This window comes from Hyaena hyaena, unplaced genomic scaffold (genome assembly GCF_003009895.1).
Source record: "Hyaena hyaena isolate Hyena2069 unplaced genomic scaffold, ASM300989v1 scaffold_563, whole genome shotgun sequence".
Lineage (NCBI taxonomy): Eukaryota > Metazoa > Chordata > Mammalia > Carnivora > Hyaenidae > Hyaena > Hyaena hyaena.
Window position 1 is genome coordinate 185,138 of NW_024081197.1, and position 27,421 is coordinate 212,558.

Sequence of the window (27,421 nt, forward strand, 5' to 3'; positions counted from 1 at the left end):
TATTAACTGGATCTAGTAAGAAGTCAGCTCAGTTTTATGAAACACACTGAAGAAAATAAATAATTCTACAAGATTTTATATCAAATTTCCTTTTAATTGACTAGATGAAACCACTGTGTATTTACATTTCTTTTCTGAATGGCTTTTTTATTGATTAATAGGGTTTAACATTTGAATTTTATGTTTTTGAAAAATTGAAATCTCCCTAAGACAAACTGAATTATGCTTGAATTATGACAAATTTAATGCATTTGAAATTACTATATTTTTACTCTTGTAGTGCAGTATTTAATGGTAATTAAAACTTGTAATTTTTGAGGGCTACTTAAAAATTATTTTATTTGAAGAACTTTTTTTTTAAAGAATGATTTTGACCCAAGTGTTTATTTAGTTAATCTTGAAGCACTGATTACTGTTAGTAAAATGAATTTATATTATTACCGTGTTAACTTTTTTCTCAAGGTTGCACAGTGAACTAAAAGATGCTGTTGAAAAGCAACTGGAGACCCTTCCCTTTGGCACAGACATGGAAAACAATATATATACAGATGAGGAAACAGTCAGGAATCTTCAAGAACAATTACAATTAGCCAATCAAGTGAGTGACATATATTTTTAAATTATATTCTGAATTAACAGAATTTTTTAAATCTCTATTAATCATTATTTATGAATGATAATAGTGCAGTAGCAAAATTAATACTTACTGATTTTCTACAAGGTACAGTTAACAGTTAACAAAACTTGTGATATATACCGTCCCTGTTGTTATAGTTAACCAAATATTTTTTTAATTGAATCATAAAGCTTTTGACATGATTTTTATGTCTTATAAAAATATCTTAATGCCAAAGAAAATTTTTAGAGAAAAGATAATCAGTTATTCACTCACTTAAATTTACGTTTTTCATTTTTCTGTGTTCTCTTTTGGTACCGTGTTTTCTTCAATTTCCTAAGATTATAGAATTATATTTTTCCGAAATTATACTTCTCCAAATTACTTTCTCTCCTTTTGTTCTTCCTCATAGTAATTGATATATTTGAGAAGCTCTGTTATATATATATCTTGTTTTCTACACTGAAATTTTTTTGTGATTATACGTAGAGGAATTTAATTTTCATTTACAATTTACTATCCTAGGCATCATAACTTTAATGGATTTGAATCTCTTTCTTCTGCTTTCTACTTAATATGCCTCAATTTCTTCATGCTTGTAAATGGAGATTACAAATTCTTTATTGTGATTTTGATTTTATAGTTATCTATGAAATATCACTTTTTTATATCTTAGATATTTGGTTTTAGAATTCTTATACTTATGAAATTGATAATTTAATCTGACAGGCTATATTTACCTTAATAAAGGAGCATGTATTTAACTCTGATTTTATTGTTTTAATATATAAAGGGAAGGAACTTGAAAAAGTAGTAGAAGAATAAAATAAGGAAGAAAGCATTCTCTTTACTCTGTTCAAACTAATATTACCAGATAGGATTTCTAAATGTTTATATAGAAATAAATGAAAATTAATGTAAGCTTATGAATGCTTTCTAACCAGGTTGCAAAAGCTGATGCGCAATATACATTTGTCAGTAGTCCATAAATAGATTGTGGTAGACCACATGTAAATGAACCCTCTGTTAAAATACCTTAAGTATATACAATTATTATTTGTCAATCATACCTCAATAAAAATGAAAAACAATTAAAAATAGAAAGAGGGGGAAAGTTAAGAGAAATAGGGGGACTGGGAATTTTCTTGTCCCTCAAACACAGCTGTATTGAGGTCAGATCACTTTGAACACCCAGGAAATCAATCTGGAGAGTGGCAGAAGGATCTCCATAGTCAGAGGGAGACACTGTGGCAGGATCGAAGTGCATGTATGTGAATTCAGGGGGATAAAACGGCATAGGCATGAAGGGGAAAGGAACTCCTCCTTCATGGAGAGAAAAAAAGGAGAGAAAGAGAAAGGAGCTGTGAAATTCTGATGTCGAATTAGCAAAAACGGAAAACCTCTCTGGACCGCGGACTGGGGAACAACAAATATGGAGAGTGCCAATTTCTATTTTGTAAACAGCCTTAGGAGCTGAAACAAGGAGGTTTCAAAAGTCCACTACTTTCTGTGGAATGGATCCAGAAGCCTGGGCTCTCATTCCTGGGGAGGAGGGAGCCAGCCTGGAAGCACATAGTGTGGTGTAAAATCTCAAGGGAGTACAGTCCCTTCTTGCAGTACTTTGTAAAGAGGGCATTACTTTGTAATGCCTCCCCAAGGAAAAGAGACCCTGCAGGTGCTGGCCAAAGGCCTTTCATCAGCAGGGTGGGTGGCTCTCCTCCAGAACAGGGGAAAGGAGCCCCACCAAACTGGGTCCTTTAAGACTTAGGGTTTTGAATCCCATCTGAGCACACAGAAGTGCAGGAACTATGGACCAGGGCAAGCTGACTGCCCTCACTATTCTATGAGGGCTATCTGAACAGCATGTGTTGAGATATGCTGTCCAGGAAGAAGAGATTGGGGGATTGCCATTTTTCTCCCCAACACCAAACACGGTGGACTTCAAGAACCCACAGTGGAACCCAGTGGAAGCAGGAACAGCTTGCAACAAACTCTGCCCATCCGTGCATGGCAACTACTTGCTTAATGGAACAAGACTGACTGATACAAACGAGCTGGCAACTCCTCCAGATTAACACAGCCACTGGTCCCAGACACTGGTAGATAACGGTTTCTTTTTGTTTATTTGTTTGTTTTCCTTTATTCTTTTCTTTTTCTTCCCTTTTCTATTTTTCTTTTGGAAACAGGATCATAGTTTCTGATTTGATTTTGGTTAATTCTTATATATAGAATGTGTGTGTGGGTGTATACATATATGTATATGAAGAATATATTATTTATATGTATTTTTTTAATCAGACATTTTTATTTTGTTCTTTTTACACCTTGTCTATTTCTTCTTTATTTTTCTCTCTCTCCCTAAATTTAAAGTTTTTCATCATATATTTGGGGTCCTTTACTCCCCTTTTACTTTTCTCTTTTTATGGGATCAGACTTCCACCCCTCTTTTCTTTTGAGGGAGACAGTAGGTGGGTTACTTCATCAAAAACAATAAAGCACATCTGGTTGAAGGCCAAACCACTCCAACACTTCAAGCAAGGAGGAACTCTGAACAGGACTGATGAGTGGTATGAGCAGCCAAAAAGTACAGCATAGTGCACACAACATACACCAAAACCACTTACTGAAGGTACCAGGCCCTGGAAAGGGTATGACGCCTTTTAATAGAGTAGTACTCACAGGTACAGAACATAAAACAAGCTTTTAAAACACACAAAAGACCAAAACAGCCAAAATGCTAAAAGGGATGAATTCTCCTCAAAAGAAAGAGCAAAAAAAATTAAAGACCAGAAAATTGCTCAAAACAAATATAAATAATATATCTGAATAAGAATTTAGAAATAACAGAAGACTAAAAACTGGGATTGAAAAAAAGAATAGAGGACAACAGAGAAACTCTTGCTGCAGAGATCAAAGACCTAAGAACTCATCACGATGAATTAAAAAAATTCTATTACTGAGATGCAGAATAAACTAGATACAGTGACAGCGAGGATGGAAGAAGCAGAGGAGAGAACAGGTGAAATAGAAGATAAAATTTTGGAAAATAAAGAAGCTGAAAAAATAAGAGGGCAAGGAAATTACTAGACACAAAGGGAGAATTGGAGACCCAAGTGATTCCATGAAATGAAACAATATCCACAACATAAGAGTTCTAGAAGAAGGAGAGTGAGAGAAAGTGGCAGAGGGTTTATCTGAACAGATTATAGCTGAGAACTTCCCTAATCTGGGGAAAGAAACAGGGATCCAAGTCCAGTAGGCACAGAGAACTCCCTTCAGAATCAACAAAAACAGGTCAACACCATGACACATCCTAGTGAAACTGGCAACATACAAAGACAAAGAGAGAATACTGAAAACAGCTAGGGACAAATGGTCCTTAACCTACAAGGGTAGTAGCAGAGACCTGTCCACTGACACTTGGCAGGCCAGAAAGGATTGGCAGGAAGTACTCAATGTGCTGAATAGAAAAATTATGCAGCCAAGACTTCTTTACCCAGCAAGGCTGTCATTCAGAATAGAAGGGGAGAAAAAAAAGAGTTTTCTAGACAGACAAAAACTAAAGGAGTTTGTGATCACTAGACCAGGCCTGCAAGAGATCCTAAGGGGAACTCTGGGAGTAGAAAGCAGCAAAGACTACAAAAGGACCAGAGATAGCACCACAAACCTGAAATCAACAGCTAACACAATGGCACTAAATCCCTCTCTCTCAGTAATCACTCTGAATGTAAATGGACTAAATGTCCCAGTCAAAAGACATACAGTATCAGAATGGATAAATAACAAGATCCATTGATTTGCTGCCTACAAGAGACTCCTTGAAAGTGAGGGGATGGAGAACCATCTGTCATGCTAATGGACGCTGAAAGGAAGCCAGAGTAGCCAGACTTATATCAGACAAACTAGATTTTAAAAGAAAGACTGTTACAAGAAATCAGAAAGGGCATTGCATCATAATTAAGGGGTCTGTCCAGCAAGAAGACCTAACAATCATAAATATTTATGCCCCCAACATGAGAGCACCCACATATAAAGCAGTTATCACAAACAGAAGCAAATTTACTGATAAACACCATAATCGTAAGAGACTTTTATATGCCACTTACAGCAATGGACAGATCATCTAGGCAGAAATTCAATAAGGGAACAGCGGCTCTGGATGACACACTGGCCCAGATGGACTTAACAGATATATTCAGAATTTTTCATTGTACAGCAGCAGAATACACATTCTTCTCGAGTGTATGTGGAACATTCTCCAAAATAGGTCACATACTGGGTCACCACACAGCCCTCAACAGGTAGAAACAGGTTGAGGTTGAGATCATACCATGCATATTTTCAGATCACAGCACTATGAAACTTGAATTCAGCCAAAAGAAAAAATTTGGAAAGCCCCAAATACATGGAGGTTAAAGAACATCCTACTTAAGATTGAATGGGCTAAACGGGGAATTAAAGAAGAAATGTAAAAATACATTGAAGCAAATGAAAAGAAAACCACAAGACTCCAAACCCTTTGGGATGAAGCAAAGGCAGACCTAAGAGGAAATGCAATTCAGGCCTGTCTCAAGAAGCAAGAAAGGCCCCAAACACATAACCTAACCTTACACCTAAAGGAGCTAGGAAAGCTACAGCAAATAAAGCCCAAAGCCAGCAGAAGGAGGGCAATAATAAACATCAGAGCAGAAGTAAGCGGTATAGAATCCAAGAGAAAACAGTACGACTGATCAATGAAACAAAGAGCTGTTTTTTTAAAAGAACAAACAAAATGGATAAACCCCTAGCCAGACTTCTCAAAAAGAAAAGAGAGAGTAACCAAATAGATAAGATCACAAATGAAAGAGAGGGCACAGCCAACACCACAGAAATACAAACAATTGTAAGATAATACTATGAAAAACTAATATGCCAACAAACTGGATGATCTGGAAGAAGTGGACATATTCCTAGCCACTCATACACTACCAAAACTCAAACGGGAAGAAACAGAAAACTTGAACAGACCCATAACCAGCGAACAAGTGAATCGTTTATCAAAAATCTCCCGACAAACAAGAGTCCCGAGCCAGATGTCTTCCCAGGGGAATTCTACCAGACATTTAAAAGAGACTTAATACCTATTCTTTTTAAGCTGTACCAAAAAACAGAAGTGGAAGGAAATCTCCCAGAATCATTCTGGGAAGCCAGCATTATTGTATTACCTTGATTCCAAAACAAATATTCCCACTAAAAAGGAGAATGACGGGCCAATATCCCTGATGAACCTGGATGCAGAAATTCTCAACAAGATACCAGTAAATCGAATTCAACAGTACATTAAAAGAATTATTCACCATGAGCAAGTGGGATTCACTCATGGGCTGCAGGGCTGGTTCGATATTTGCAAATCAATCAACATGATACACCACGTTAACAGAAAAAAGTATAAGAACCATATGAATCTGTCTATAGATGCAGAGAAGGCATTTGACAAAATATAGCATCCTTTCTTGATAAAAACCCTCATGAAACTCACGATAGAAGGATCATATCTTAACCTCATAAGACCCATATATGAAAGCCCACAGCTAATCTCATGCTCAATGGAGAAAAACTGAGCTCTTTCCCCCTGAGATCAGGAACACGACAGGGATGTCCGCTCTCACCACTGTTGTTCAACGTAGTGTTGGAAGTCCTAGCCTCAGCAATCAGACAACAAAACCAAATAAAGGCATCCAGGTTGGCAGAGAAGAAGCCAAACTTCTGCTCTTCACAGAAGACATGATCCTCTCCATGGAAAACCCAACAGGCTCCACCAAAAAACTGCTAGAGCTGATACATGAACTCAGCAAAGTTGCAGGATATAAAATCAATGTACAGAAATCGGTTGCATTTCTATACATCAATAATGAAGCAACAGAAGGAAAAATCATAGAATCGATCCCATTTACAACTGCACCAAAAACCGTAAATATTTAGGAATAAACCTAACCAAAGAGATAAAAAATCTGGACCCTGAAAACTACAGAAGTTGTATGAAAGAAATTGAAAAAGACACAAATGGAAAAACATTCCATGCTCATGGATCAGAAGAATAAATATTGTTGAAATGTCGATACTACCCAAAGCAGTCAACACATTCAACGCAATCTCTATCAAGATAAACACCAGCATTCTTCACAGAGTTAGAACAAATAGTCCTAAAATTTGTATGGAACTACAAATAGGCAGAGTAATATTGAAAAAGAAAACCAATTGAATGCATCACAATCTGGACTTTAACTTGTATTACAATGCTGTAATCATTAAATCAGTATGGTATTGGCATAAAAACAGACCCACAGGTCAGCGGAACAGAGTAGAGCACCCAGAAATGGACCGAAAAATATATGGCCAACCAGTCTTCAACAAAGCAAGAAAGAGTATCCAATGGAAAAATGTCTCTTTAGCAAATGGGCTGTGAAAACTGGACAGCAACATGCAGAAGAATGAAACTGGAATACTTTCTTACCCCATACATGAAGATAAAGTCAAAATGGAAGAAAGACCTAAATGTGAGACAGGAATCCATCAATTTCCTAGGCAGCAACCCCTTTTATCTAGGTCACTGCAACTTCTTAACATGTCTCCAGAGGCAGGGAAATAAAAGCAAAAATGAACTATTTGGACCTCAGTAAGGCAAAAAACATCTGCATAGCAAAGGGAACACTCAATAAAACTAAAACACAACCAACAGAGTGGGAAAATATATTTGTAAATGACATAATTGTATAAAAAGTTAGTATTCAAAATCTTTATAGAAATTCTCAAACTCAGCACCGAATAAAACAAATAATTCAGTGAAGAAATCGGCAGAGGACATGAATAGACACTTCTCCAAAGAAGGCATCCAGATGGCAGACACATGAAGATATGCTCAAGGGGTACCTGTGTGGTTCACTTGATTAAGCATCCGACTTTGGCTCAGTCATGATCTCACAGTTCATGAGGACAAGCCCCACCTCTGACTCTATGCTGACAGTTCAGAGCCTGGAACCTGCTTTGGATTCTGTGTCTCTATCTCTGCACCTACACCACTCATGCTCTGTATGTCTCAAAAATAATGAACATTAAAAAATAAAAAAAAAACAAAGAAAAGATGCTCAACATCATTCATCCTCAAGGAAATACAAATCAAAACCACAATAAGATACTACCTCCCACCAGTCATAATGTCTAACATTAACTCCAGAAACAACAGATATTGGCAAGGATGTAGAAAAATGGGAACCCTCTTGCACTGTTGGGAGGAATGCATACTGGTGCAGACACTCTGGAAAACAGTATACAGGTTCCTTAAAAAATTCAAAATAGAAATACCCCATGACCCAGCATTTGCACTGCTAGGAATTCAATAAAAAGACACAAAAATGCTGATTCAAAGGGACACATGCCTTCCCAACAATAGCCAAATTATGGAAAGAGCCCAAATGTTCATCAACTAATGAATAGATAATGACAAGATGGTTTGAGTATACAGGGAATACTTCTTGGCAATGAAAGAGAAAGAAATCTTGCCATTTGTAGCAACATGGATGGAACTGGAGGGTATTAGGCTAAGTGAAGTAGGTTATTCAGAGAAGGGCAGATACATGATTTCACTCATATGTGAAATTTTAGAAATCCCAGGATGAACGTAGGAGAAGGGAAGGAAAAATAAGATAAAAACAGAGGGAGGCAAATGAGAAGAGACTGTTAAATAACAGACAACAAACTGAGGGTTGATGAAGTGGGGGGTGGGAAAAATCAGTGATGGGCATTAAGGAGGGTACTTTACAGGATCGCCACTGGGTATCATATATAAGTGATGAATCACTGGATTCTACTCCTAAAAGCCAAGACTGTAATATATGTTTACTAATTTGTATAAAGAAAAGAATATACATATCAAAAAGAATAAAATAAAGTGGAGTAACAACTTTGTTAGATTTGTAGTTTTAAAAATAACAACTATAATCCAATCTCTTTAAAACGCATTTATCTGCAATACTTTGTTGACATAATTTCCAGTGTTAAATTTTATCAGAACTTCAAAGTTACCTGTGTTTTTCTTTTTTAACCAAACTTCTTCCCTCATTTTTCACCTTTTTTTCCTCCTGTCTTTACCTTTCTTTGCCTTTCTCCTTCTACAGCTTGCTTTTTCTCACGTCTCTGGAGACGGTTTTTTTTGCATTTTGGATCGGTCACTTCATAGAAGATTTGACGAGGTTCAAGTGTGAGAAATCAAAAGGGAAAAAGCTGGTTGATTAGAAACAAAATTTCCCATAAAATCTGTAATGTACTTTGATATAAAAATAACACGTTTACTGAGTGAGAGTTTAGGCAATTTCATATATTCTTAAATAATATAAAATGTTAATAAATCAATAATGTCAAACAGTAGTTATAAATATTAATTCTACTTATCACTTATCCATACATGTTTATTTTGTTTTTAACATCTGATAAAGCATATACAATTGTGTTGGTATCCATTAGGAGATTGAAAGAACTTTGTGGTATATGTGAAGACTATTTGAATCCAAACTGAAGAGACAACTAAATTAAATACAATTTATAGTAGAAAAAAGATTTTTATTGTGCTTCATTAAAGTAATAAACATAAAGAGTTTGACTATTGAAATATCTTCATTTATTTTACAAGTATTAATTAGGTGTCTATTATATATCAGGCATTGTGCTAATTGTTGAGGATACAGTGAGAGTGTTGATTCCTCTTTTCATGAAACACAAGCTTTTAGGAAAAAAAACCTCTGCTCAAATTTCTTTTTTTCTTTTAATATTTATTTTTGAGAGGGATAAAACATGAGCAGGGAAGGGACAGAGAGAAGGTGAGAGAGAGAATCCAAAGCAGGCTGCACAGTGTCCACGTGGAGCCTGACACAGGGATCAAACCAACAAACTGTGAAATTATGAATTTAGCTGAAGTAGAAAGCTCAACCAGCTGAGCCACCTAGGCACCCTTATGGTCAAATTTATTGAGTTTGTTTTCTGTTCAGTTTTCTCTGTGATCTTGTGGAATGTCTTTTTACTTTACTTCATTTATATGTGGAGATTATAATAATTCTTACTGGATAGAGTTCTTACGGTAATTTAAAATGCCCATGGACTTCAACATCCCAGAGTTTGCCCTCTACTACAAAGCTGTAATCATCAAGACAATATGGTATTGGCAAAAAAACAGACACATAGACCAATGGAATAAAATAGAGAACTCAGAACTGGACCCACAGATGTATGGCCAACAAATCTTTGACAAAGCGGGAAAGAGTATCCAGTGGAAAAAAGACAGTCTCTTTAACAGACGGTGCTGGGAGAACTGGACAACAACATGTAGAAGAATGAAACTAGATCATTTTCTCACACTATACACCAAAATAAACTCAAAATGGATAAAGGACCTGAACGTGAGACAGGAAACCATCAAAACCCTAGAAGAGAAAGCAGGAAAAAGCCTCCTTGACCTCAACCACAGCAATTTCACACTCGACACATCCCCAAAGGCAAGGGAATCAAGAGCAAAAATGAACTACTGGGACCTTCACTAAAATGAACATGCTTCTGCATGGCAAAGAAAACAATCAATAAAACTGATAAGCAACTGACCGAATGGGAAAAGACAGTTGCAAATGACATATCAGATAAAGGGCTAGTATCCAAAATCTATAAGGAACTTACCAAACTCCACACCCAAAAAACAAATAATCCAGTGAAGAAATGGGCAAAAGACATGAATAGACACTTTTCCAAAGAGGACATGCAGATGGCCAACAGACGCATGAAATAATGCTCAGTGTACCTCATCATCAGGGAAGTTCAAATCAAAACCACACTGAGATACCACCTCAGGCCAGTCAGAGTGGCTAAAATGAACAAATCAGGAGACTCTAGATGCTGGCGAGGATGTGGAGAAATGGGCACCCTCCTACACTGTTGCTGGGAATGTAAACTGGTGCAACCTCTCTGGAAAACAGTGTGGAGGCTCCTCAAAAACTTAACAACAGAACTCCCCTATGACCCAGCAGTGGCACTGCTAGGAATTTACCCCAAGGGATACAGGAGTGTTGATGTATAGGGGCACATGTTCCCCAGTGTTCATAGCAGCACTTTCAACAATAGCCAAAACGTGGAAAGAACCTAAGTGTCCATCAACTGATGAATGGATCATGAAGATGTGGTATATTTATATGATGGAATACTACATGGTAATGAGAAAGAATGAAATCTGGCCATGTGTAGCAGCATGGATGGAACTAGAGGATGTTATGCTGAGCGAAATCAGTCAGGCAGAGAAGGACAGATATCATATGTTTGCACATATAGGTATATTAGAAGGAAGCTAATGGAGGACCATGCAGGAGAAGAAGAGGAAAAATAGTGGAGGGAGAGGGAAGGAGGCAAACCATGAGAGACTCTTGAATGCTGAGAACAAACTGAGGGCTGAGAGGGGAAGGGGGGTGATGGGCATGGGAGATGGGATGAGCACTGGGTGTTATATGTAATAACAATCAACTACTGACAATAAGCTATTTAAGAAAAAAAATGCCCATGAAGCACTTATTATAATGCCTACCATACATGTTGGTTAGTAAATTTACCTATTATTTTTATCATCATCATTACTAAACAGCAGTATAAAGAATTATTAGGTGTAAAGATGTTTCGTAGAGCAATTGTAATTGCTTTGCGAGCTGATGACACTAGTACAATATTAGGTACCTATCTTAATATTTTTAGTTTGGAGATTTTGTTCTGCTATGATAGTATGATTTGTAAACATCTTTCTGGAGAGCAGCTTGGCAATAAGAGCCTTAGAAATGTTTATATCCTTTAACCAATTAATTAGATTAGGATATCACATAGATTCTAGGAATCTATCCTAAGAAACTACAGGTAAACTGTATGTGAAAATTGATGGATAAATATGTTTATTATAGTATTATATATATCATAATGAAAAATAGGAAGTGGTTTAAAAATCTAACAGTATGGAATCACTTAAATTGTGGTTTTTCATATGATTGGTTATACCACTTAAAAATTTCATATTAGTACATTGGTTCTCAATTTTTTATATACTTTATAACCACCCAAGGGCTTATTGAAATGGAGATTATTTTTTCCCTTTCCCAAGTATCTGATTCAAAAAGTCTGGGCTCAATAATTTGGGTTTCTAACAGGTTCTGAGGTAATGCTGCTGTTGCTAGTCCTTAGAGAACCACTACTCTATAGAGAATATTGCTTTTTTTTTTTTTAACTCTTTGTCCAAATGATTCTTATCATCATGCAGGTTTATAAAACTGCAGCCTTTTGAGGCTATGAGGTATCTTTATGACCATTCTACTGAAAAGATGATGTTCTTAAGGTAATGAAATGAATTGTCCAAGATCATGTAGCCAGAAATCAGGGATTAAATCCAAGTCTTATGACTCCTATTTGTCTACAAATTTTAAAACCATGTAAGTTTTAGGCAAAGTTAATTAATGATGTTAGAAGCCAGGGTGATAGTTATTTTGGGGGAATACAGTTTTCTGAAGAGAGAGGCATCTGGCTTCTAGGTGCTAGTAACAATACTCTGTTTCTTGAACTGGGTGCTGGTTACATAGTAGAGGCACTCACTTTTAAAAATTCATGATTTGTATATTTTCTGAATGCATGTTATACCTCCGTTATGAGTTTCCTTAAAACTCATAACTTCTATTTACTTTAAATATTTATTCCTTATCTTCTTAAAATGCTTATCTTTTCACTATACCTTGTTACCTTATTACCAAAACTAACAGGGCAGATTAGTTCTGACCTGGAATTTAAAAGTTTGGTCTTCAGAAACACTCTGTCAACAACTTGCTGAGGGGCCCTAAGCAAATGGCCAAAACCTGTTTCCATCTCTCTTTTTAGAGAATAAAAAGAGAATTATGCTCTGTACCTGCTAACTTAGCATTTCTTAACCTGTTTGTTTTCAGGAACCCTCTTTAGGATGCTTAAAAATTATTGTGAACCTAGAAGAGCTCTTTTTTGTGTGTGGGTTATATATCTATCAATATCATATTATAGATTAAAACTGACACATTTTTAAAAAAAATAAATGGGAGAATAAGAACACATTCTAGTACCCATCAGAGATGAAAACACACATCACATTATATAAACTTTGGACAACTTGAGTGCACATTCATGAGAAGATGAAAAAGGCAAATAATGTCTTCATATTATTAACATAATTTTGACTTCCAGGGTCCTCATATCACACTTTGAGAATTGCTATATTGAAAGAATAGTTAATGCCTCAAGAAAACTCAGATTATAAAATGTTAAGTGAATATAGTACAATACAAACAGTGCACTGTGTGATTCTTGGTTTTGTTTAAAAAATCAAAAATATAAAATTCTCTTTCAAAATCACATTTAAAAACATAAATATATCCAAAATTTGTAAAGATGATTATAGCTAAATGCTAGCAGTATTTACTGTTATGCGGTAAAAATTATACGTAATTCTTATTTTTTCTTTATCTGTATTTTCCCAATTTTCTAAAATATTTATTTTACAATCTCAAAAAAATTTTGTACTTTGTCAGGGGCAGTTTCCTTCTTTAGTAATTTCTAAGGCTGACATTTTCTTATGGAACAAAAGTAGTGCTTTAACTATGTATCTCTGATATAAGAGTTAAATTTTAGCTGGTGTCTCTGGGTGGCTCAGTCAATTAATTGTCTGACTTTGGCTCAGGTCATGATCTCAAGGTTTGTGAGTTTCAGCCCTGGATCAGGCACTGTGCTGACAGTTCAGAGCCTGGAGACCCCTTTGGATGTCTCCCTCTCTTTTCTTTTTTTATTTTTAAAAATTTTTTTTTTTTATGTTTTATTTATTTCTAGGAGAGAGAGAGAGAGACAGCATGAGCAGGAGAGGGTCAGAGAGAGAGGGAGTCACAGACTCTGAAACAGGCTCCAGGCTCTGAGCTGGCAGTCAGCACAGAGCCTGACGCGGGGCTCGAACCCACGAACTGCGAGATCATGACCTAAGCGAAAGTCGGACGCTTAACCGACTAAGCCACCCTGGCGCCCCTGGATGTCTCCCTCACTTTCTGCTCCTCCCCTGCTCATGCTCTGTCTCTCTCAAAAATAAACATAATTTAAAAAAAAAAAAAAAGTTAAATTTTAGCTATGAAATCTGAATAAAAAGAAAATTTCAACATAAGGAATTTCATCTTTAGGTTTCTTCTCTAAATTATTATTAATACCAAGTGCGTATCAAGGCATCTGGGTGGCTCAGTCGGTTACATGTCAGGATTCTTGATTTACATTCAGGTCATGATCTCAGGGTCATGGAATCAGGTACTGCGTCCATGCCCAGCATGGAGCCTGCTTGAGATTATCTTCCTCTTTCCCCCTTTTGCTCCCCCCTTAAAAAAAAGATTAAAAAAAATACAAAGTGCATATCATCAAAAATAGTACAACTATACTGTTTTTACACAGTTCTGTTTACATTTTTGTGACTTTATATACAAGAGTTCATCCTATAAAAAATATTGATTCATTTGTGCTCTGTAATATCCTGCTAATAATTTAATGAATTCTTGATTCTTTTTGCTTTATAGGAAAAATCTCAGGCTGTGGAACTCTGGCAGACTGTTTCTCAGGAGTTGGATAGACTTCAGAGAGTTTACCAGGAATATATGACTGAAGCCCAGATTCATGTAGTTGAAAGTCAAAAACAAAAGGTAAACTTGGATTTCATAGTTTTCTCGTATATCAAGTTTCATACTTTTCTTATCTATCTTCATTCTGGAGAAACTCAGTTTTGTGGAGGAATGCCTAAGTGCCCACTGTGTTATTTACATGAAATAGATCTTTGCTGGTAGGTATTTCTTGGACAGGTAGTCAAAGCAGTGCCTAGTGTACATTAGGTTTTTATGATGTGATTTGCAGTAGAAGCTGTATTTAGTTCTAAGAAGCAGCTATAAGATGATTCTGTGTAAATGGACCCCCAAAGCTTTTATATTGTTAATTTCCTACCTGGCTTAAGACAGAAACTATTCATTAGACCATGAATAGTTTAGAACTATTCATGGCCAGTGAAGAAATATAATGACAACTCAAATATAATGATGACACCATATAAGATGAAAATGTTCACACCCTTAAAGTGACCTGTAAGATAGGTATCAAGTATATTAGCATAAATTAATCAGATTAGAATTGTACAATAGGAAGAGATCTTAATGATTATTAAGGCATTCTTTCTATTCAAAGAAAGAATGATTTTTATATTCTTTCAAAGTGCACATCTAAGCTTTTGCTATATACCTCTGTTAACATTAACTTACCATCTCACAAGACTATCCATTCCATTGAAAAATTTGCTTCCTTTATCCTTCCATTGATTCTTTTTCTGCTGGGAACATTGACAATTGTGGAGTTATCTGATTCTGATTCCTTTTCTCTGGGTTTTCAGAAGGCAGCTGTTTAAATACATTGGTTATCATGCCTTTCTTAAATTCTTATTTATGGACTTTTCAAATTCCAGTTTAAGAATGTTCCTATTATTAAAAAAAAAAAAGAATGTTCCTATTATTATCATCATAATTGGGAATTTTTACCTAAAGGAGTCATAATAATGCTTATGTGATGCTTTGCACCTTACAGAATGATTTTCTATATATTCCCTGGTTTGCAAATAACCCATATGTAGTCTGAGCCATAAGACCTTTACCTCTGAGGGAAGGAGAGTGGGGGTAATGGCCAAAATGGGTGAAGGGAAGTGAGTAGAAGATACAGGCTTCCAGATATGGACTGAATAAGTCACAAGAATAAGAGGCACATTATAGGGAATATTGTCAGTGATTTTTTAGCAGCATTGTATGATGACGGATGGTAGCTATACTTATGGTGAACCATACATAATGTATAGAGAAGTTGAATCACTGTGTTGGTTGTACACTTGAAACTAATGTAACATTGCGTGTCAACTACACTCACATTTAAGTGTGGGGGCGCCTGGGTGGCTCAGTAGGTTGAATGACTGATTCTTGATTCATTCAGGTCATGAACCCAGAGTCGTGGAATTAAGCCCCATGTAGGGCTCTACACTGAGCATAGAACCTGCCTAAGATTCTCCCTCTCCCTCTTTCCCTCCCTCTCCTTTCCCCACCCCCTCCTTCACCCATCTCTTTCTCTGTCTCAGAAAAAAAAAAAAAAATTGAGTGTGTGTGTATGGATATGTGTATATAGATAGATAAATGGATAGCATTTTATCAAAAAGAAAAGGCTTTTACTTCTGAGATTTAGAAAGCATTTCTAATATAAGCAAGTTCTTTAAGGCTGTTTTTCTCATTTAGGTCAATCAACTAAGTCCTATGTTTTTTTTTTTTTTTTTACCTTTATTCTTGTACTATAGCTATGCAGTTAGTTTCTTTTGTACAAGACTTTACAAATGACACTTTGTCCTTATTTCCCCAGTTATCTATCAGTTTTTAATTCTGTCATCCAACATATTAACAGCCCCTTCCAATTTTGTGTCCCATGCACATATAGTGTTTAATAAGATCATAACAGATAATGACATAACTTAAAAATTCAAGCCATGAGAATTTTAAAAAGGGGAGAGAGGGACAGTAATTCCTGTGCCAGCATTTTATATTATAGGTTTTGAGTAGGTTTGGATGTAGTTTTGCAGTGTCTCTCTTAGCATATCTATTTACTAATAGACAGATTTTTAGAAATAGTGGTATTACAAATCAAAACCACACTGAGATACCACCTCATGCCAGTCAGAGTGGCTAAAATGAGCAAAACAGAGAACTCTAGATGCTAGTGAGGATGTGGAGAAACGGGCACCCTCCTACACTGTTGGTGGGAATGCAAACTGGTGCAGCCCCTCTGGAAAACAGTGTGGAGGTTCCTCAGGAAACTAACAATAGAACTCCCCTATGACCCAGCAATAGCACTGCTAGGAATTTACCCAAGGGATATAGGAGTGCTGATGCATAGGAGCACATGTACCCCAATGTTCATAGCAGCACTCTCCACAATAGCTAAAACATGGAAAGAGCCTAAGTGTCCATCAATGGACGAATGGATCAAGAAGATGTGGTTTATCTATACCATGGAATACTCCATGGCAATGAGAAAGAATGAAATCTGGCCATGTGTGGCAACATGGATGGACCCTGAGGGTGTTATGCTGAGCGAAATAAGTCAGGCAGAGAAGGACAAATATCATATGTTTGCACGTATAGGAGGATTAGGAGGAACTTAACTGAGAACCGTGGGGGAGAAGAAAGGGGGAAATGGTGGGAGAGAAGGAGAGAGGCAAACCATGAGAGACTCTTGAATGCTGAGAAACAAACTGAGGACTGATGGATGTGGGAGGGAGGGGGGGAGATGGTTATGGAGGTGGGCACTTGTGGGGATGAGCACCGGGTGTTCTATGGAAACCAATTTGACAATAAACTATTTGTAAAAAATAAAATAAAATAAAACTTGGTAAAAAGTAAAAAAAAAAAAAGACATAGTGGTATTACATAAATATATTCATTTCTACTTTGCCATCTTATTTAATTTTGTAATCATTTTTAAAAGTTTTTATCTTATTTCTTCAACTGTTAATTCACACGATAACAGAAGAAAGACAACTAATTTTATCTAAACTTAGGCATAATGAATTTAGACTTGATTTTAGGTTAATTTTACATATGGGTTGTATGTATGTAGAATGTTGTAAACAGACTGATATTTATGTACACCTCTACCTTCCTACTATAGGATCAACTGACCAATTTTCAACAACTGACCAAGCAACTTCATGTTACTAATGAGAACATAGAAATGGTAAGTGAAAATATGCATTTAGTGTACTTGTTTGTACAAACTAGAAATTGTCACTATAAATATTATTTATGCTAATAAAACAATAACAGAAAAGCCTATGTTATGTGAAATTAAAATAAGTAGGCAATCCTCTTATCTCTTTATCTTTTCTCTTTCACATTCAATAGCATGACAGTGTTCACAGTACTTACTGGAGATCTAAAGCTAACATCTCTCTGAAGTATCACCTTATCCTATAGTTATCCTAAGGGTACTAGGTAGGATCTCCTGAGAGTAATCTAGACTGTGATCTTCTCAAGAGTAGGATTCATGCTTTATTCTTTTTTTTTTTTTTTTAATGTTTATTCATTTTTGAGAGGGCACAGCAGGGGTAGTGCAGAGAGAGAGGGAGACACAGAATCCAAAGCAGGCTTCAGGCTCTGAACTGTCAGCCCAGAGTCCAACATGGGGCTCAAACTCACAGACTATGAGATCATGACCTGAGCTGAAGTCGGACACCTAACCAAGTGAGCCACCCAGGCACCCTTCTCTCGCTTCATTCTTACCGTTTCATGTAGCACACTACTAAGTATATAGTAAGAATTGTAGAACTGTTAAATAAATTAATAGACCAGTTTCTTAAAAATAGTGGGACATTAAAGATCATTTGTTAGTTGATACCAGTATTATCTGGTACATCTAAATTTCCCTTTAATATTTTTCTAAAAGAAATGTAATTAGCCTTCCTAATTCTACTCTTTACCTTTTTTCTCCTCTCACTGTTCTTTTTCTCTTCTTTTGTCTTCTTCTTTTCCTTTCTTCCTTAGAATTTTATTTTACCTCATTGTTGAGTAATATAATTATGACATCCCAGGTAATTCCTCTCTTTCCTTTCTTCATTTTGCTTACTTTGCTAATTCAATATACCTACTGAAAATGGCTTTGTTTAAAAGTGGAGTTGTGCCATCAGAAGTAAGTTATCCAATTTTTTTCTACCTTTCAAAATTTTCTCCTTTAACCATGTAAAAAATTATTAAATAAACTTTGCTTATTTCACTTCTGTTTCTTTTAATCACTTCAAGTTTTGATAATAAACTTCTTAAGTATTTTAAAAATAGCATTAAAATTACTCTAGAACTAAATGACTAATATCCATAATTAGGAAATCATATTTCTACATGAAATCAGTAGTTTAACTTATCATCACAATTATTTATTCTTCTAGTATATCTCCTAGAATTTCAGGGATTATATAATCCTTTGGTATCTTATGCCATAGAGCTCCTGTTTTATTATGAACAACCTAAAATCATTCTGATAAAAGTCATGGAAAACAAATATTTGAGCATTCATAGGAAATACATTAAAAATTTTCTAAGAAGAATTCTAGATCTTTGCCAAAACTAAGAATAGGAAGTTATGTGTATAATAAAAGTGATAAAAGTGTGACAAGATGGATGAAAGAGAGTTGTATTTTGATAAAGAGCAAAGAAGAGACTGTCCTAGTGGTTAAATAATAAAGGAAAATGGTAAAAAGAAATTTTAAAACTTAAGAGTTTTTCTTAATGTACCTATTGGGTGTGTATCAAACAAGATGCTAAATGTGAAGAGACATAGCTAACTGATTGTAAAGATTTTGTTGTCTCAAAGTGCATTCAGAGCATAGGCACAGGAGCAAGTTTGAGTCAAAATCAAACTTGAAGAAAAATATCCTTTAAAAATCAAACAGTTTTGGGGTGCTGGGTGGCTCAGTCGCTTAAGCATCTGACTTTGGCTCAGGTCCTGATCTCATGGTTCGTGGATTTGAGCCCCACGTCGGGCTCCGTGCTGACAGCCAGCTCAGAGCCTGAAGCCTGCTTTGGATTCTGTGTCTCCCTCTCTCTCTCTGACCCTCCCCTGCTCGCTCTCTCACGCTCGCGCTCTCTCACTCTCTCTCTGTCTCTCAGAAATAAATAAAAACATTAAAAAAATTTTTTTTTTAAATCAAGCAGTTCCCATTAAAAAACTTCCTGATTTCATAATAAACTGATTAATGGACTAGGACCCTATAGATGTACAATAAATTGATGAGTATTCAAGAAGTAATTATCTTTCATGACCAGGGCACCTTTGTAACATACGGAAGGTAGAATCCCCTGATGTGAATGAAACACAAAAGTACAAGTTTATATTTATTTCTTACAAATGTAGATACAATGGTAGTTCACATTTCCTAGAGGTTCTTTTTATTGAAATCATGTTCTTTTTTGGTATTTGTTCATTTCTATAAAATTACCCAAAAATATTTGCTAATTGCGTATTAAGTTCCTTTCACTGTTAAAGGTTGCAAGAGAAATGTGCATCTATCCACAAACTCCTATCCTACTTGGTAAAACAGGGATGACATATGAAATAATCATGATTGATGATTGAAAGGTATGCTTCCTTGGATCTTTATGAATCTCTAAACTCTAGAATATTAATATAGTGTTTAATTTTCTTTGTAATGACAAATACAGAACACCAAAGCCATATTCACATGCAGTTGTTGAGCTCTGCGCTCTACTAGGCTTGCTAGCAAATCGGGTGTGTTAGTTCCCAGCACTAGCCTTTTATAATTCACAGTTTCGATGTATACTTCTCCAAATTGCTCTATATCACTTACTTTTAAGGTGCTCCCAATTGATAAAAGACACAAGCATTAATTATATTAATGCCAAGACAATGTATATAATAAAACATAAGTGATACATTATAGACATAGAAGAATTCAGAGTTATGAATCAGTTTGGACTGACGTCGTTGAGATAGCTTCCCAAGAGAATTTGAAATGATATTAAAGGTCATCTATTTCCTCAAATGATGTAGGCACCTTTCACTAAATGCTTTTCAGTTAGATGATCAGCTCGCCTATGCTTTAGGTATTCCCTGTAAGAGATTTATCACTTCCCCAAAGAGTCTGTTCCTTTGAATTCTGATTATTGGAAAACTAAAGTCTTCATAAATTTCCTCCCATTGATACATGGTTTTATCTTTTGGAGTAACGTAGAACAAGCTTACTTCTTCAAGTCAACCCTTGAGTTATTTGCATATAACCATTATACCTTTACCATTTCATGCCCAATGCTGCACCCAGTTTGTTTGTTTATTTAACTATTCTGGTATGGTATAATTTACCTACCTTTCACTATTCTAGCCTTCTTTCCCTGTGTGTGATAGTTGGTCTCTTAAATTGTGGTATGTGAATGGAACACTAAATTCTGGTCTGTAGTAGTCTGCTTCCCAAAATAAAGATGCAGTCTTCAGACTGCAGTCTTCCATGTTCAGTGGAGGCATTCATTCATTTATTCCTTAAAGGTGTAAGTACTTAGAATGTACTAAATCATGTGCAATTTGCTGGGAATTCTGGGAGAAGGTGGTCTTTAAAAAATGATTCATATTTTCACCAGGAATATATGAACTTTAAATTTAGTATTTGAATATAATGTGATGTACCTTGTAAAAGTGCATATAAAATTTTATCAAAATGCAGAAAGGAAACAATTATTTCTGACTTAAAGTGAGTGGACCACATAGGATGTGAACAGATAAATGACGGCAGGATAGAATTCTCATTCCAGAGAGAAATAGTATAGTGTATTAAAAATACGAGGAGCACCGGCGTGGCTCAGTCGGTTAAGTGTCCAGCTTCGGCTCAGGTCATGATCTTACGGTTCATGAGTTCAAGCCACGTGTCAGGCTCTGTGCTGATAGCTCAAAGCCTAAAGCCTGCTTTGGTTTCTGTGTCTCACTCTCTGCCCCACCCCCACTTGTGCTCTGTCTCTCTCTGCTTCTTAAAAATGAATAAACATTTTAAAAATTTTTAAATAAAAATATGAAGTCAATAGGGCATCTGAGTGGTTTAGTCGGTAGAATGTCCCAACTTCAGCTCAAGTTGTGATCTTATGGTTCATAAGTTCAAGACCCACATTGGGCTTACTGTTGTCAGTATAGAACCTGCTTTGGATCCTCTCCCTCTCTCTCTCCTCCTTCCCCACTTGCACTTTCTTTAAAAATAAATAAATAAAGAGACAACGAAATTAAGTAAAATATGATAGAAACACAATGATAAGTGCTCTGGCGAGAAGCATTTGGACAGATGTATGTATGATTTGTTGGGATGGGAAGAAACTGAAATCAAGACTATGAGTTTTGAAGTAACTAGAGTCTATGACTTTGCCTATAAGGCATATAGATAAAGATGATAAGAATAGTGATTTGTGCCTTTTGATAAAACCAGCATTTAAAGAAGAAAATCAGTTCCCTTAAAAAAGTTTTTTCTACACTTGGAAAACTGCTACATATCTTACTTCAGGTTCCTTTGCAGGCTAACCCCGAAAAAAGGATTCTAAAGCATGTCATTTTATTTAGAAGATAATACAAGGGAGCCCCAGTAGGGGAATGGGGAAGTGAGATTGGGAAGGAAATGAAGGCAGCCAAAGGATTTTTAACAATCATGGCAGTTAACACCATGGGTAACTGAAACTGAATCCTACCAATGAACTCTGGAAGCCTTTGTACTCAGGCTTATTCCACCATGGGGCATAGGAGATTGAGATACTTACACAGCAGTTCTCTTCAGTCATTGTTATCAGGCCCTTCCAGAGCAGACCGGGGACATGAATTCTGCAACACCTGTCACCTTCTGTTCAGTTAAGCGAACAAAGGAGGTTCAAATGTTCAAGGAAAGATCTAAACAGAAAAGCAGATACACATAGTTTGAAGTGAAGCAGGCATCCACTACTGTAGTAATGGTGAGGAAATTTTGCCAAGGTTATATTTTACCACCAAACACTAATCATTATCATGACTTAATTTTTTCTATTTATATGCCCTATCGTTAATCTTTAAAGATGTAGTTTTAAGTGTTCTATACTGAATGTTTCTTTTTTTTTTCTTGTGGCAGACTAACCAACACTTTCTGAAAACAGTAACTGAACAAAACGTGGAAATTGAGCAACTCCGAAAACAACTTAGGTATTTTATTAATAATTATTTTTCTTTAGGGATGCCTACATGGCTCGGTTGGTTAGCCTCTGACTCTTGATTTCGACTCAGGTCATGGTCTCTTGGTTTATGAGTTCCAGCCTTGCACTGGGCTCCGTGCTGATAGAGTAGAGTCTGCCCCTCCTCCACTCACACACTTAGGCTGGCGCGCGCCCTCTATCTCTTTCTCTCTCTTTCTCTCTCTCTTTGTCACACACACACACACACACACACACATCACACACATGCACACACAAGGTAAATAAATTTTTAAAGAAATTATTTTCAGAGCAAGTGATGATGCCATAATTTTTCCATCAATGATTTTTCTTTCTTCCCTTTTAAGCTTCTCTCAAGGCAGATTGAAATCAAGACAATTAGAGAGGCAACTATTAATATATACATGACTGGATGTTCCATGATGGTAAAACCAGTGCTTATGGAAGAAAATCAGTTCTCTTAGGAAAATTTTTTCTGCATGTTTGTTCTTTTTATTTCCCCATAAGCAAACCCTGAGAAAAGGGTGTCAAAGCATACAGTTTATTGAGATGTAATACCAGGGAGTACTAGTAGGGGAGTGGGAAAGTGGAACAGGGAGGAAGACAAGAAAGCCAGTAGAGTTAAAAAATCAGGCAACTTTAGGGGCTCCTGGGTGACTCACTTGGTTAAGCATCCTGCTCTTGGGGTTGGTGCAGTCAAGCCCAGCACTGGGCTCCAAATGACCAAAACTTTCTTTTTTACTTTTTGTTCCACTTAATCATAATACTGAAAAGTCAAAAGTATAATCATAATAGGGTTTTGCGGGGCACCTGGGTGGCTCAGTCAGTTAAGCCTCTGACTTCAGCTCAGGTCATGATCTCACGTTCGTGGGTTTGAGCCCTGCATCGGGTTCTGTGCTAGCAGCTCAGAGCCTGGAGCCTGCTTCGGATTCTGTATCTCCCTGTCTCTCTGCCCCTCCCCCTCTCATGCTCTGTCACAAAAATAAAATAAAACCTTAAAAATTTTTTTTAAAATAATAGGGTTTTGCACTATGGTGCAGTCATTTAGAAATATCTTTCAATTGTAGTATATATTTACATTTTATTAAAAAAATGTAAGATTCTGTTTGTTAAATGAACCTTCCTGTTTATTTTGTTTTTACCCCATCATGTATCTGGCCCCACAAAATAATATTTTGCTTTTTTAAAAATAATTTATTTTACAGAATTTTATGCCTTTATCAGCTTTTTAATTTAAATAAACTTACATTCTTTTCCTTTAGACATTTCTATTTATGGGTTCTAATATTTGGGCCTCCTTCTTTCTTTTGATGTTATTGATTTTACATTTTAAAATAGTATTTATTCAATCCCAAGATTTTTTTTTCCAAATGGAAGTGTCTTAATTATAAAACTAATATTAAGTCCATTATAGAAAATTCTAGATAGTATAAAAGTATATAAGTTGCAGTGCAATTCTGGCACTAACCATGGTTAGTCCAGACTCCACAAATTAAGAGCAAAATCCCTAATAAGATAACCTTCACTAAGATTCAAGTTCAGGGATCACCGGGCAACCACACCCCTGGCAAACTGGCTACAAATGCAAGTATTCCCACAGTAATTCTCTAGAATGGCTCAGGGAACTCAGGAAAGCACTATACTTACGATTAAAATTTTATTATAAAGGTCACAAATCAGAACCAGCTAAAAGAAGACACCCATTGAATGAGATCTAGTAAGATCTCAAAATTAGAACTCTCATGTCTTCTGCCCATGGAACCAGGGTGCAGCACCCTCCTGGCATATCACTGTGTTCACTAACTAGGAAGCTCACCTAAGTTTTAGTGTCCAGAGATTTTATTATATGCCTATGATTTGTTTTAAATCTAAATAAATTTACTTTTAAAATGATATTTCTGAATGACTGCATCATAGAATAAAACTTGATTTGACTATACTTTTGAAATTTAAATATTATGACTGATTGGATCATTGGTCATTTGATTGAACTTAATCTCCAGTCTCCTTCCTCTCCTTTCAGGTCAGGAAGTTGGGCCTGTATCACATGGCTCAAAGTCTCAACTCTCTAATTACATGATTGCTCTTTCCAGCATTGCCCAGCTTCCATTCTGAAACCGTCCAGGGTCCTACCTTGAGTCACTTCATTAGCATAAACTCAGCATGGTCCTGGGGGGGGGGGGCGCCTACCTTGAATAACAAAGATACTCCTGCTATGAGGGGAGTATAGTAGTGGTGGGTTTGCAATTTTAAATAGAGTATTCAGAGTAGACCTCACTGAATAGTTGAGGTTTGAACAAAGACTTGAAAGATGTGAACAGATTATCAATACAATGCAGGGATAAAGTATTCCAAGTATAGAACTTGACATTACATCAGTGGAAAAGTACCTAGGAACCGCAAGGAAGTTGGATGTTTCTGTGATCTATTGCTGAGGAGCAAACCATTCTTAAACTTTGTGACTCAAAACAGTAACCCATTTAGTTTATGATCTGGGTGACAATAGAGCAGTTTTCTGGTCTGGGCTTGCTGGGCTGATGTCTCCTATACTTGTCTATGTGTCTCTAGCCAGGTGGTTGGTCTTCTAGTACATTAGTGTAGTAATTGGCCATGGATGATGGCAGTCTCTTCATTAGAACAACAAGGAAAGTCTTACCTCTTTGCTTGGTCATGGCAGGGTTCCCAAGAACAGAGAGAGAGCAAATCCCTGTGTGCAAATACTTTTCAGGCCTCTCGAGTCATATTTGTTAACTATTCATGGCTAGGCAAGTCACCAGGTAAATCCAAATTCACAGGATAGGGAAATAGATATTCAACATCATGTTGCAACGATGTAAATAAATATAGGGAAGAATTTTGGGGCCATTTTTTACAGTCAGTCTCACTACCATACCTGGAACAGAATAAACCACGAGGAGGAAAGTAGTAAAAGATGAAATCAGAAATATTATGGAGAGTGGGAGACATGGTGATACGGGGCCTTGGAGGCTATTGTGAGGACTTTGGTTTTTTACTCTGGGTGAAATAGGAATGGTTTTTAATAGGAGAGTGACACAATCTGATTTATATTTTAATAGTATTGATCACTCTGACTGTCATACTGAAAGTAGACTGTAAACAGGCAAAATTGGAAGCAAGAGACCAGTGAGGAGGCTATTGCAGTAACCAAAGCTGCAACAGGACTCGGGTTGACTAGAACTGTGGAGGTAGCAGTAGGAGTTGGTAAGATGTGGTGAGATTCTGGAAACGTTTTTGTTTTGTTTTGTTTTTAACGTTTTATATGGTAGATTCCAGATTTCCTGGTAGATTGAATGGAGGTAACAGAAAGATTGAGGTTATCAATGGTGACTTATAAGTTTTTTTCCACAAGCAAGTGGAAGAATGACCTGAGAAGTCTATGTATAGATGGCCAGATGGTGGGGAGGGGGCAATTTGAACTGTATTGAGTTTGCAGTAACTACTGGAAATCCTAATGGTGATAACCATTAGCAAGTGGTTCAGTTGAGATCTCCTCTTAGGGTACGAGATTTTTGATGCTCAGCATAAGAACAGTGTTGAGAGCCATGACACTGGAATAGATCAGCACAGTTGACCCATGAACAACACAGATTTGAACTTCATGGGTCCATTTATATGCAGATTTTCTTCAGTAAATACATGCAGTATTATAAATGTGTTTTCTCTTCCTTAGGATCTTCTTAACATTTTTTTCTTCTACCTTTATTGTAAGAATACAGTATATAATATGTGTAACACACAAAATATGTTTTAATCAACTATATGTGCTATTGGAAAGGCTTCAGGTCAACAGTAGGTGATCAGTAGTTGAGTTTTCAGAGAGTAAACATTATATGTGGTTTCCTGACTGCATGGGGGGTTTGGTGCTCCTAACTCCCATTTTTATCAATGGTCAGCTGTACTTGGAACGGAGATTAAATCCTCTAATGAGAATAAGTCTCCCAGATCTTTAAAATTAACCTAAATGTAGTTCGTATTAAAAACTTTGTGTGTATATGTGAGTCTGAGAGAAACATGGTAATGTAATCCTCACATCATGAAATAGTAAAGTGCAATTTACCAAAATCATAGAATAAAATGCAATGTTATTTGTAAGAACATGAATTTGACAAAATAGAACAATAAAGACTATATAGAAATTTAGGGGGCTCGTGGATGTCTCAGCCACTTAAACTTCATTTCGGCTCATGTCATGATCTCATGGTTCGTGAATTTGAGCCCTGAGTCAGGCTCTACACTCCTTGAGATTCTTGCTCTCGCGTGCTCCCTCGCTCTCTCCCTCCCTCCCTCTCCCTCTCTCTCTCCCTCCCTCCCCCGCCACATGTATACTCTCTCTTTCAAATTAAATGAATAAGCTATTAAAGAAAAAGAATTTAGTATATGATAGAGGAGATATTATAAATCAGTAGGGAAACAATCATGTTGGGAATGGTTGTTTTCTGTGAAGAAAAAAAACCTGTGAAGTTTTGCAGTACACCTTTAAGTATTTACATGTTTTGTTGTTTTCACAATTTTTTTCTTTTTAAAATTTATCTAAATTCCTTTTTTTTCTTTTATACTTTACTATCAAGTTGGTTTCCTTATAACACCCAATGCTCATCCCCACAAGTGCCCTCCTCCATTCCCATCATCCCACTTTCCCTCTTCCTCACTATCATCAGCCCTTAGTTTGTTCTCAGTATTCAAGAGTCTCTCGTGGTTTGCCTCTCTCCCTCTCCCCCACTATTTCTCCCTTCTCCCCCATGGTCCTCCGTTAAGTTCCTCCTAATCCTCCTATATGTGCAAACAAAAGGTGTTTGTCCTTCTCTGACTTATTTCACTCAGCATAACACCCTCAAGGTCCATCCATGTTGCTACACATGGCCAGATTTCATTGTTTCTCATTGCCATGTAGTATTCCATGGTATAGATAAAACACATCTTCTTGATCCATTCGTCAGTTGATGGACACTTAGGC

At 36.4% G+C, this 27,421-nt stretch overlaps 1 protein-coding gene across 7 annotated transcripts in view; it reads left to right on the plus strand.

Annotated features, from left to right (window-relative positions):
- The window catches only part of SCLT1 (sodium channel and clathrin linker 1), a 201,144-nt gene that overhangs the window by 38,063 nt on the left and 135,660 nt on the right, over positions 1 to 27,421 (plus strand). For all 7 annotated transcript variants that reach the window (XR_005532488.1, XR_005532487.1, XR_005532489.1 and 4 more), the window contains 4 exons: positions 463 to 598; positions 14,233 to 14,355; positions 17,399 to 17,464; positions 22,368 to 22,438. Coding sequence is in view for 4 of the 7 variants with exons in the window: in XM_039256271.1 (XP_039112202.1) it covers positions 463 to 598; positions 14,233 to 14,355; positions 17,399 to 17,464; positions 22,368 to 22,438 (396 nt within the window). In the remaining 3 variants the exon portion in view is untranslated. The remainder of the gene's footprint in view (positions 1 to 462; positions 599 to 14,232; positions 14,356 to 17,398; positions 17,465 to 22,367; positions 22,439 to 27,421) is intronic.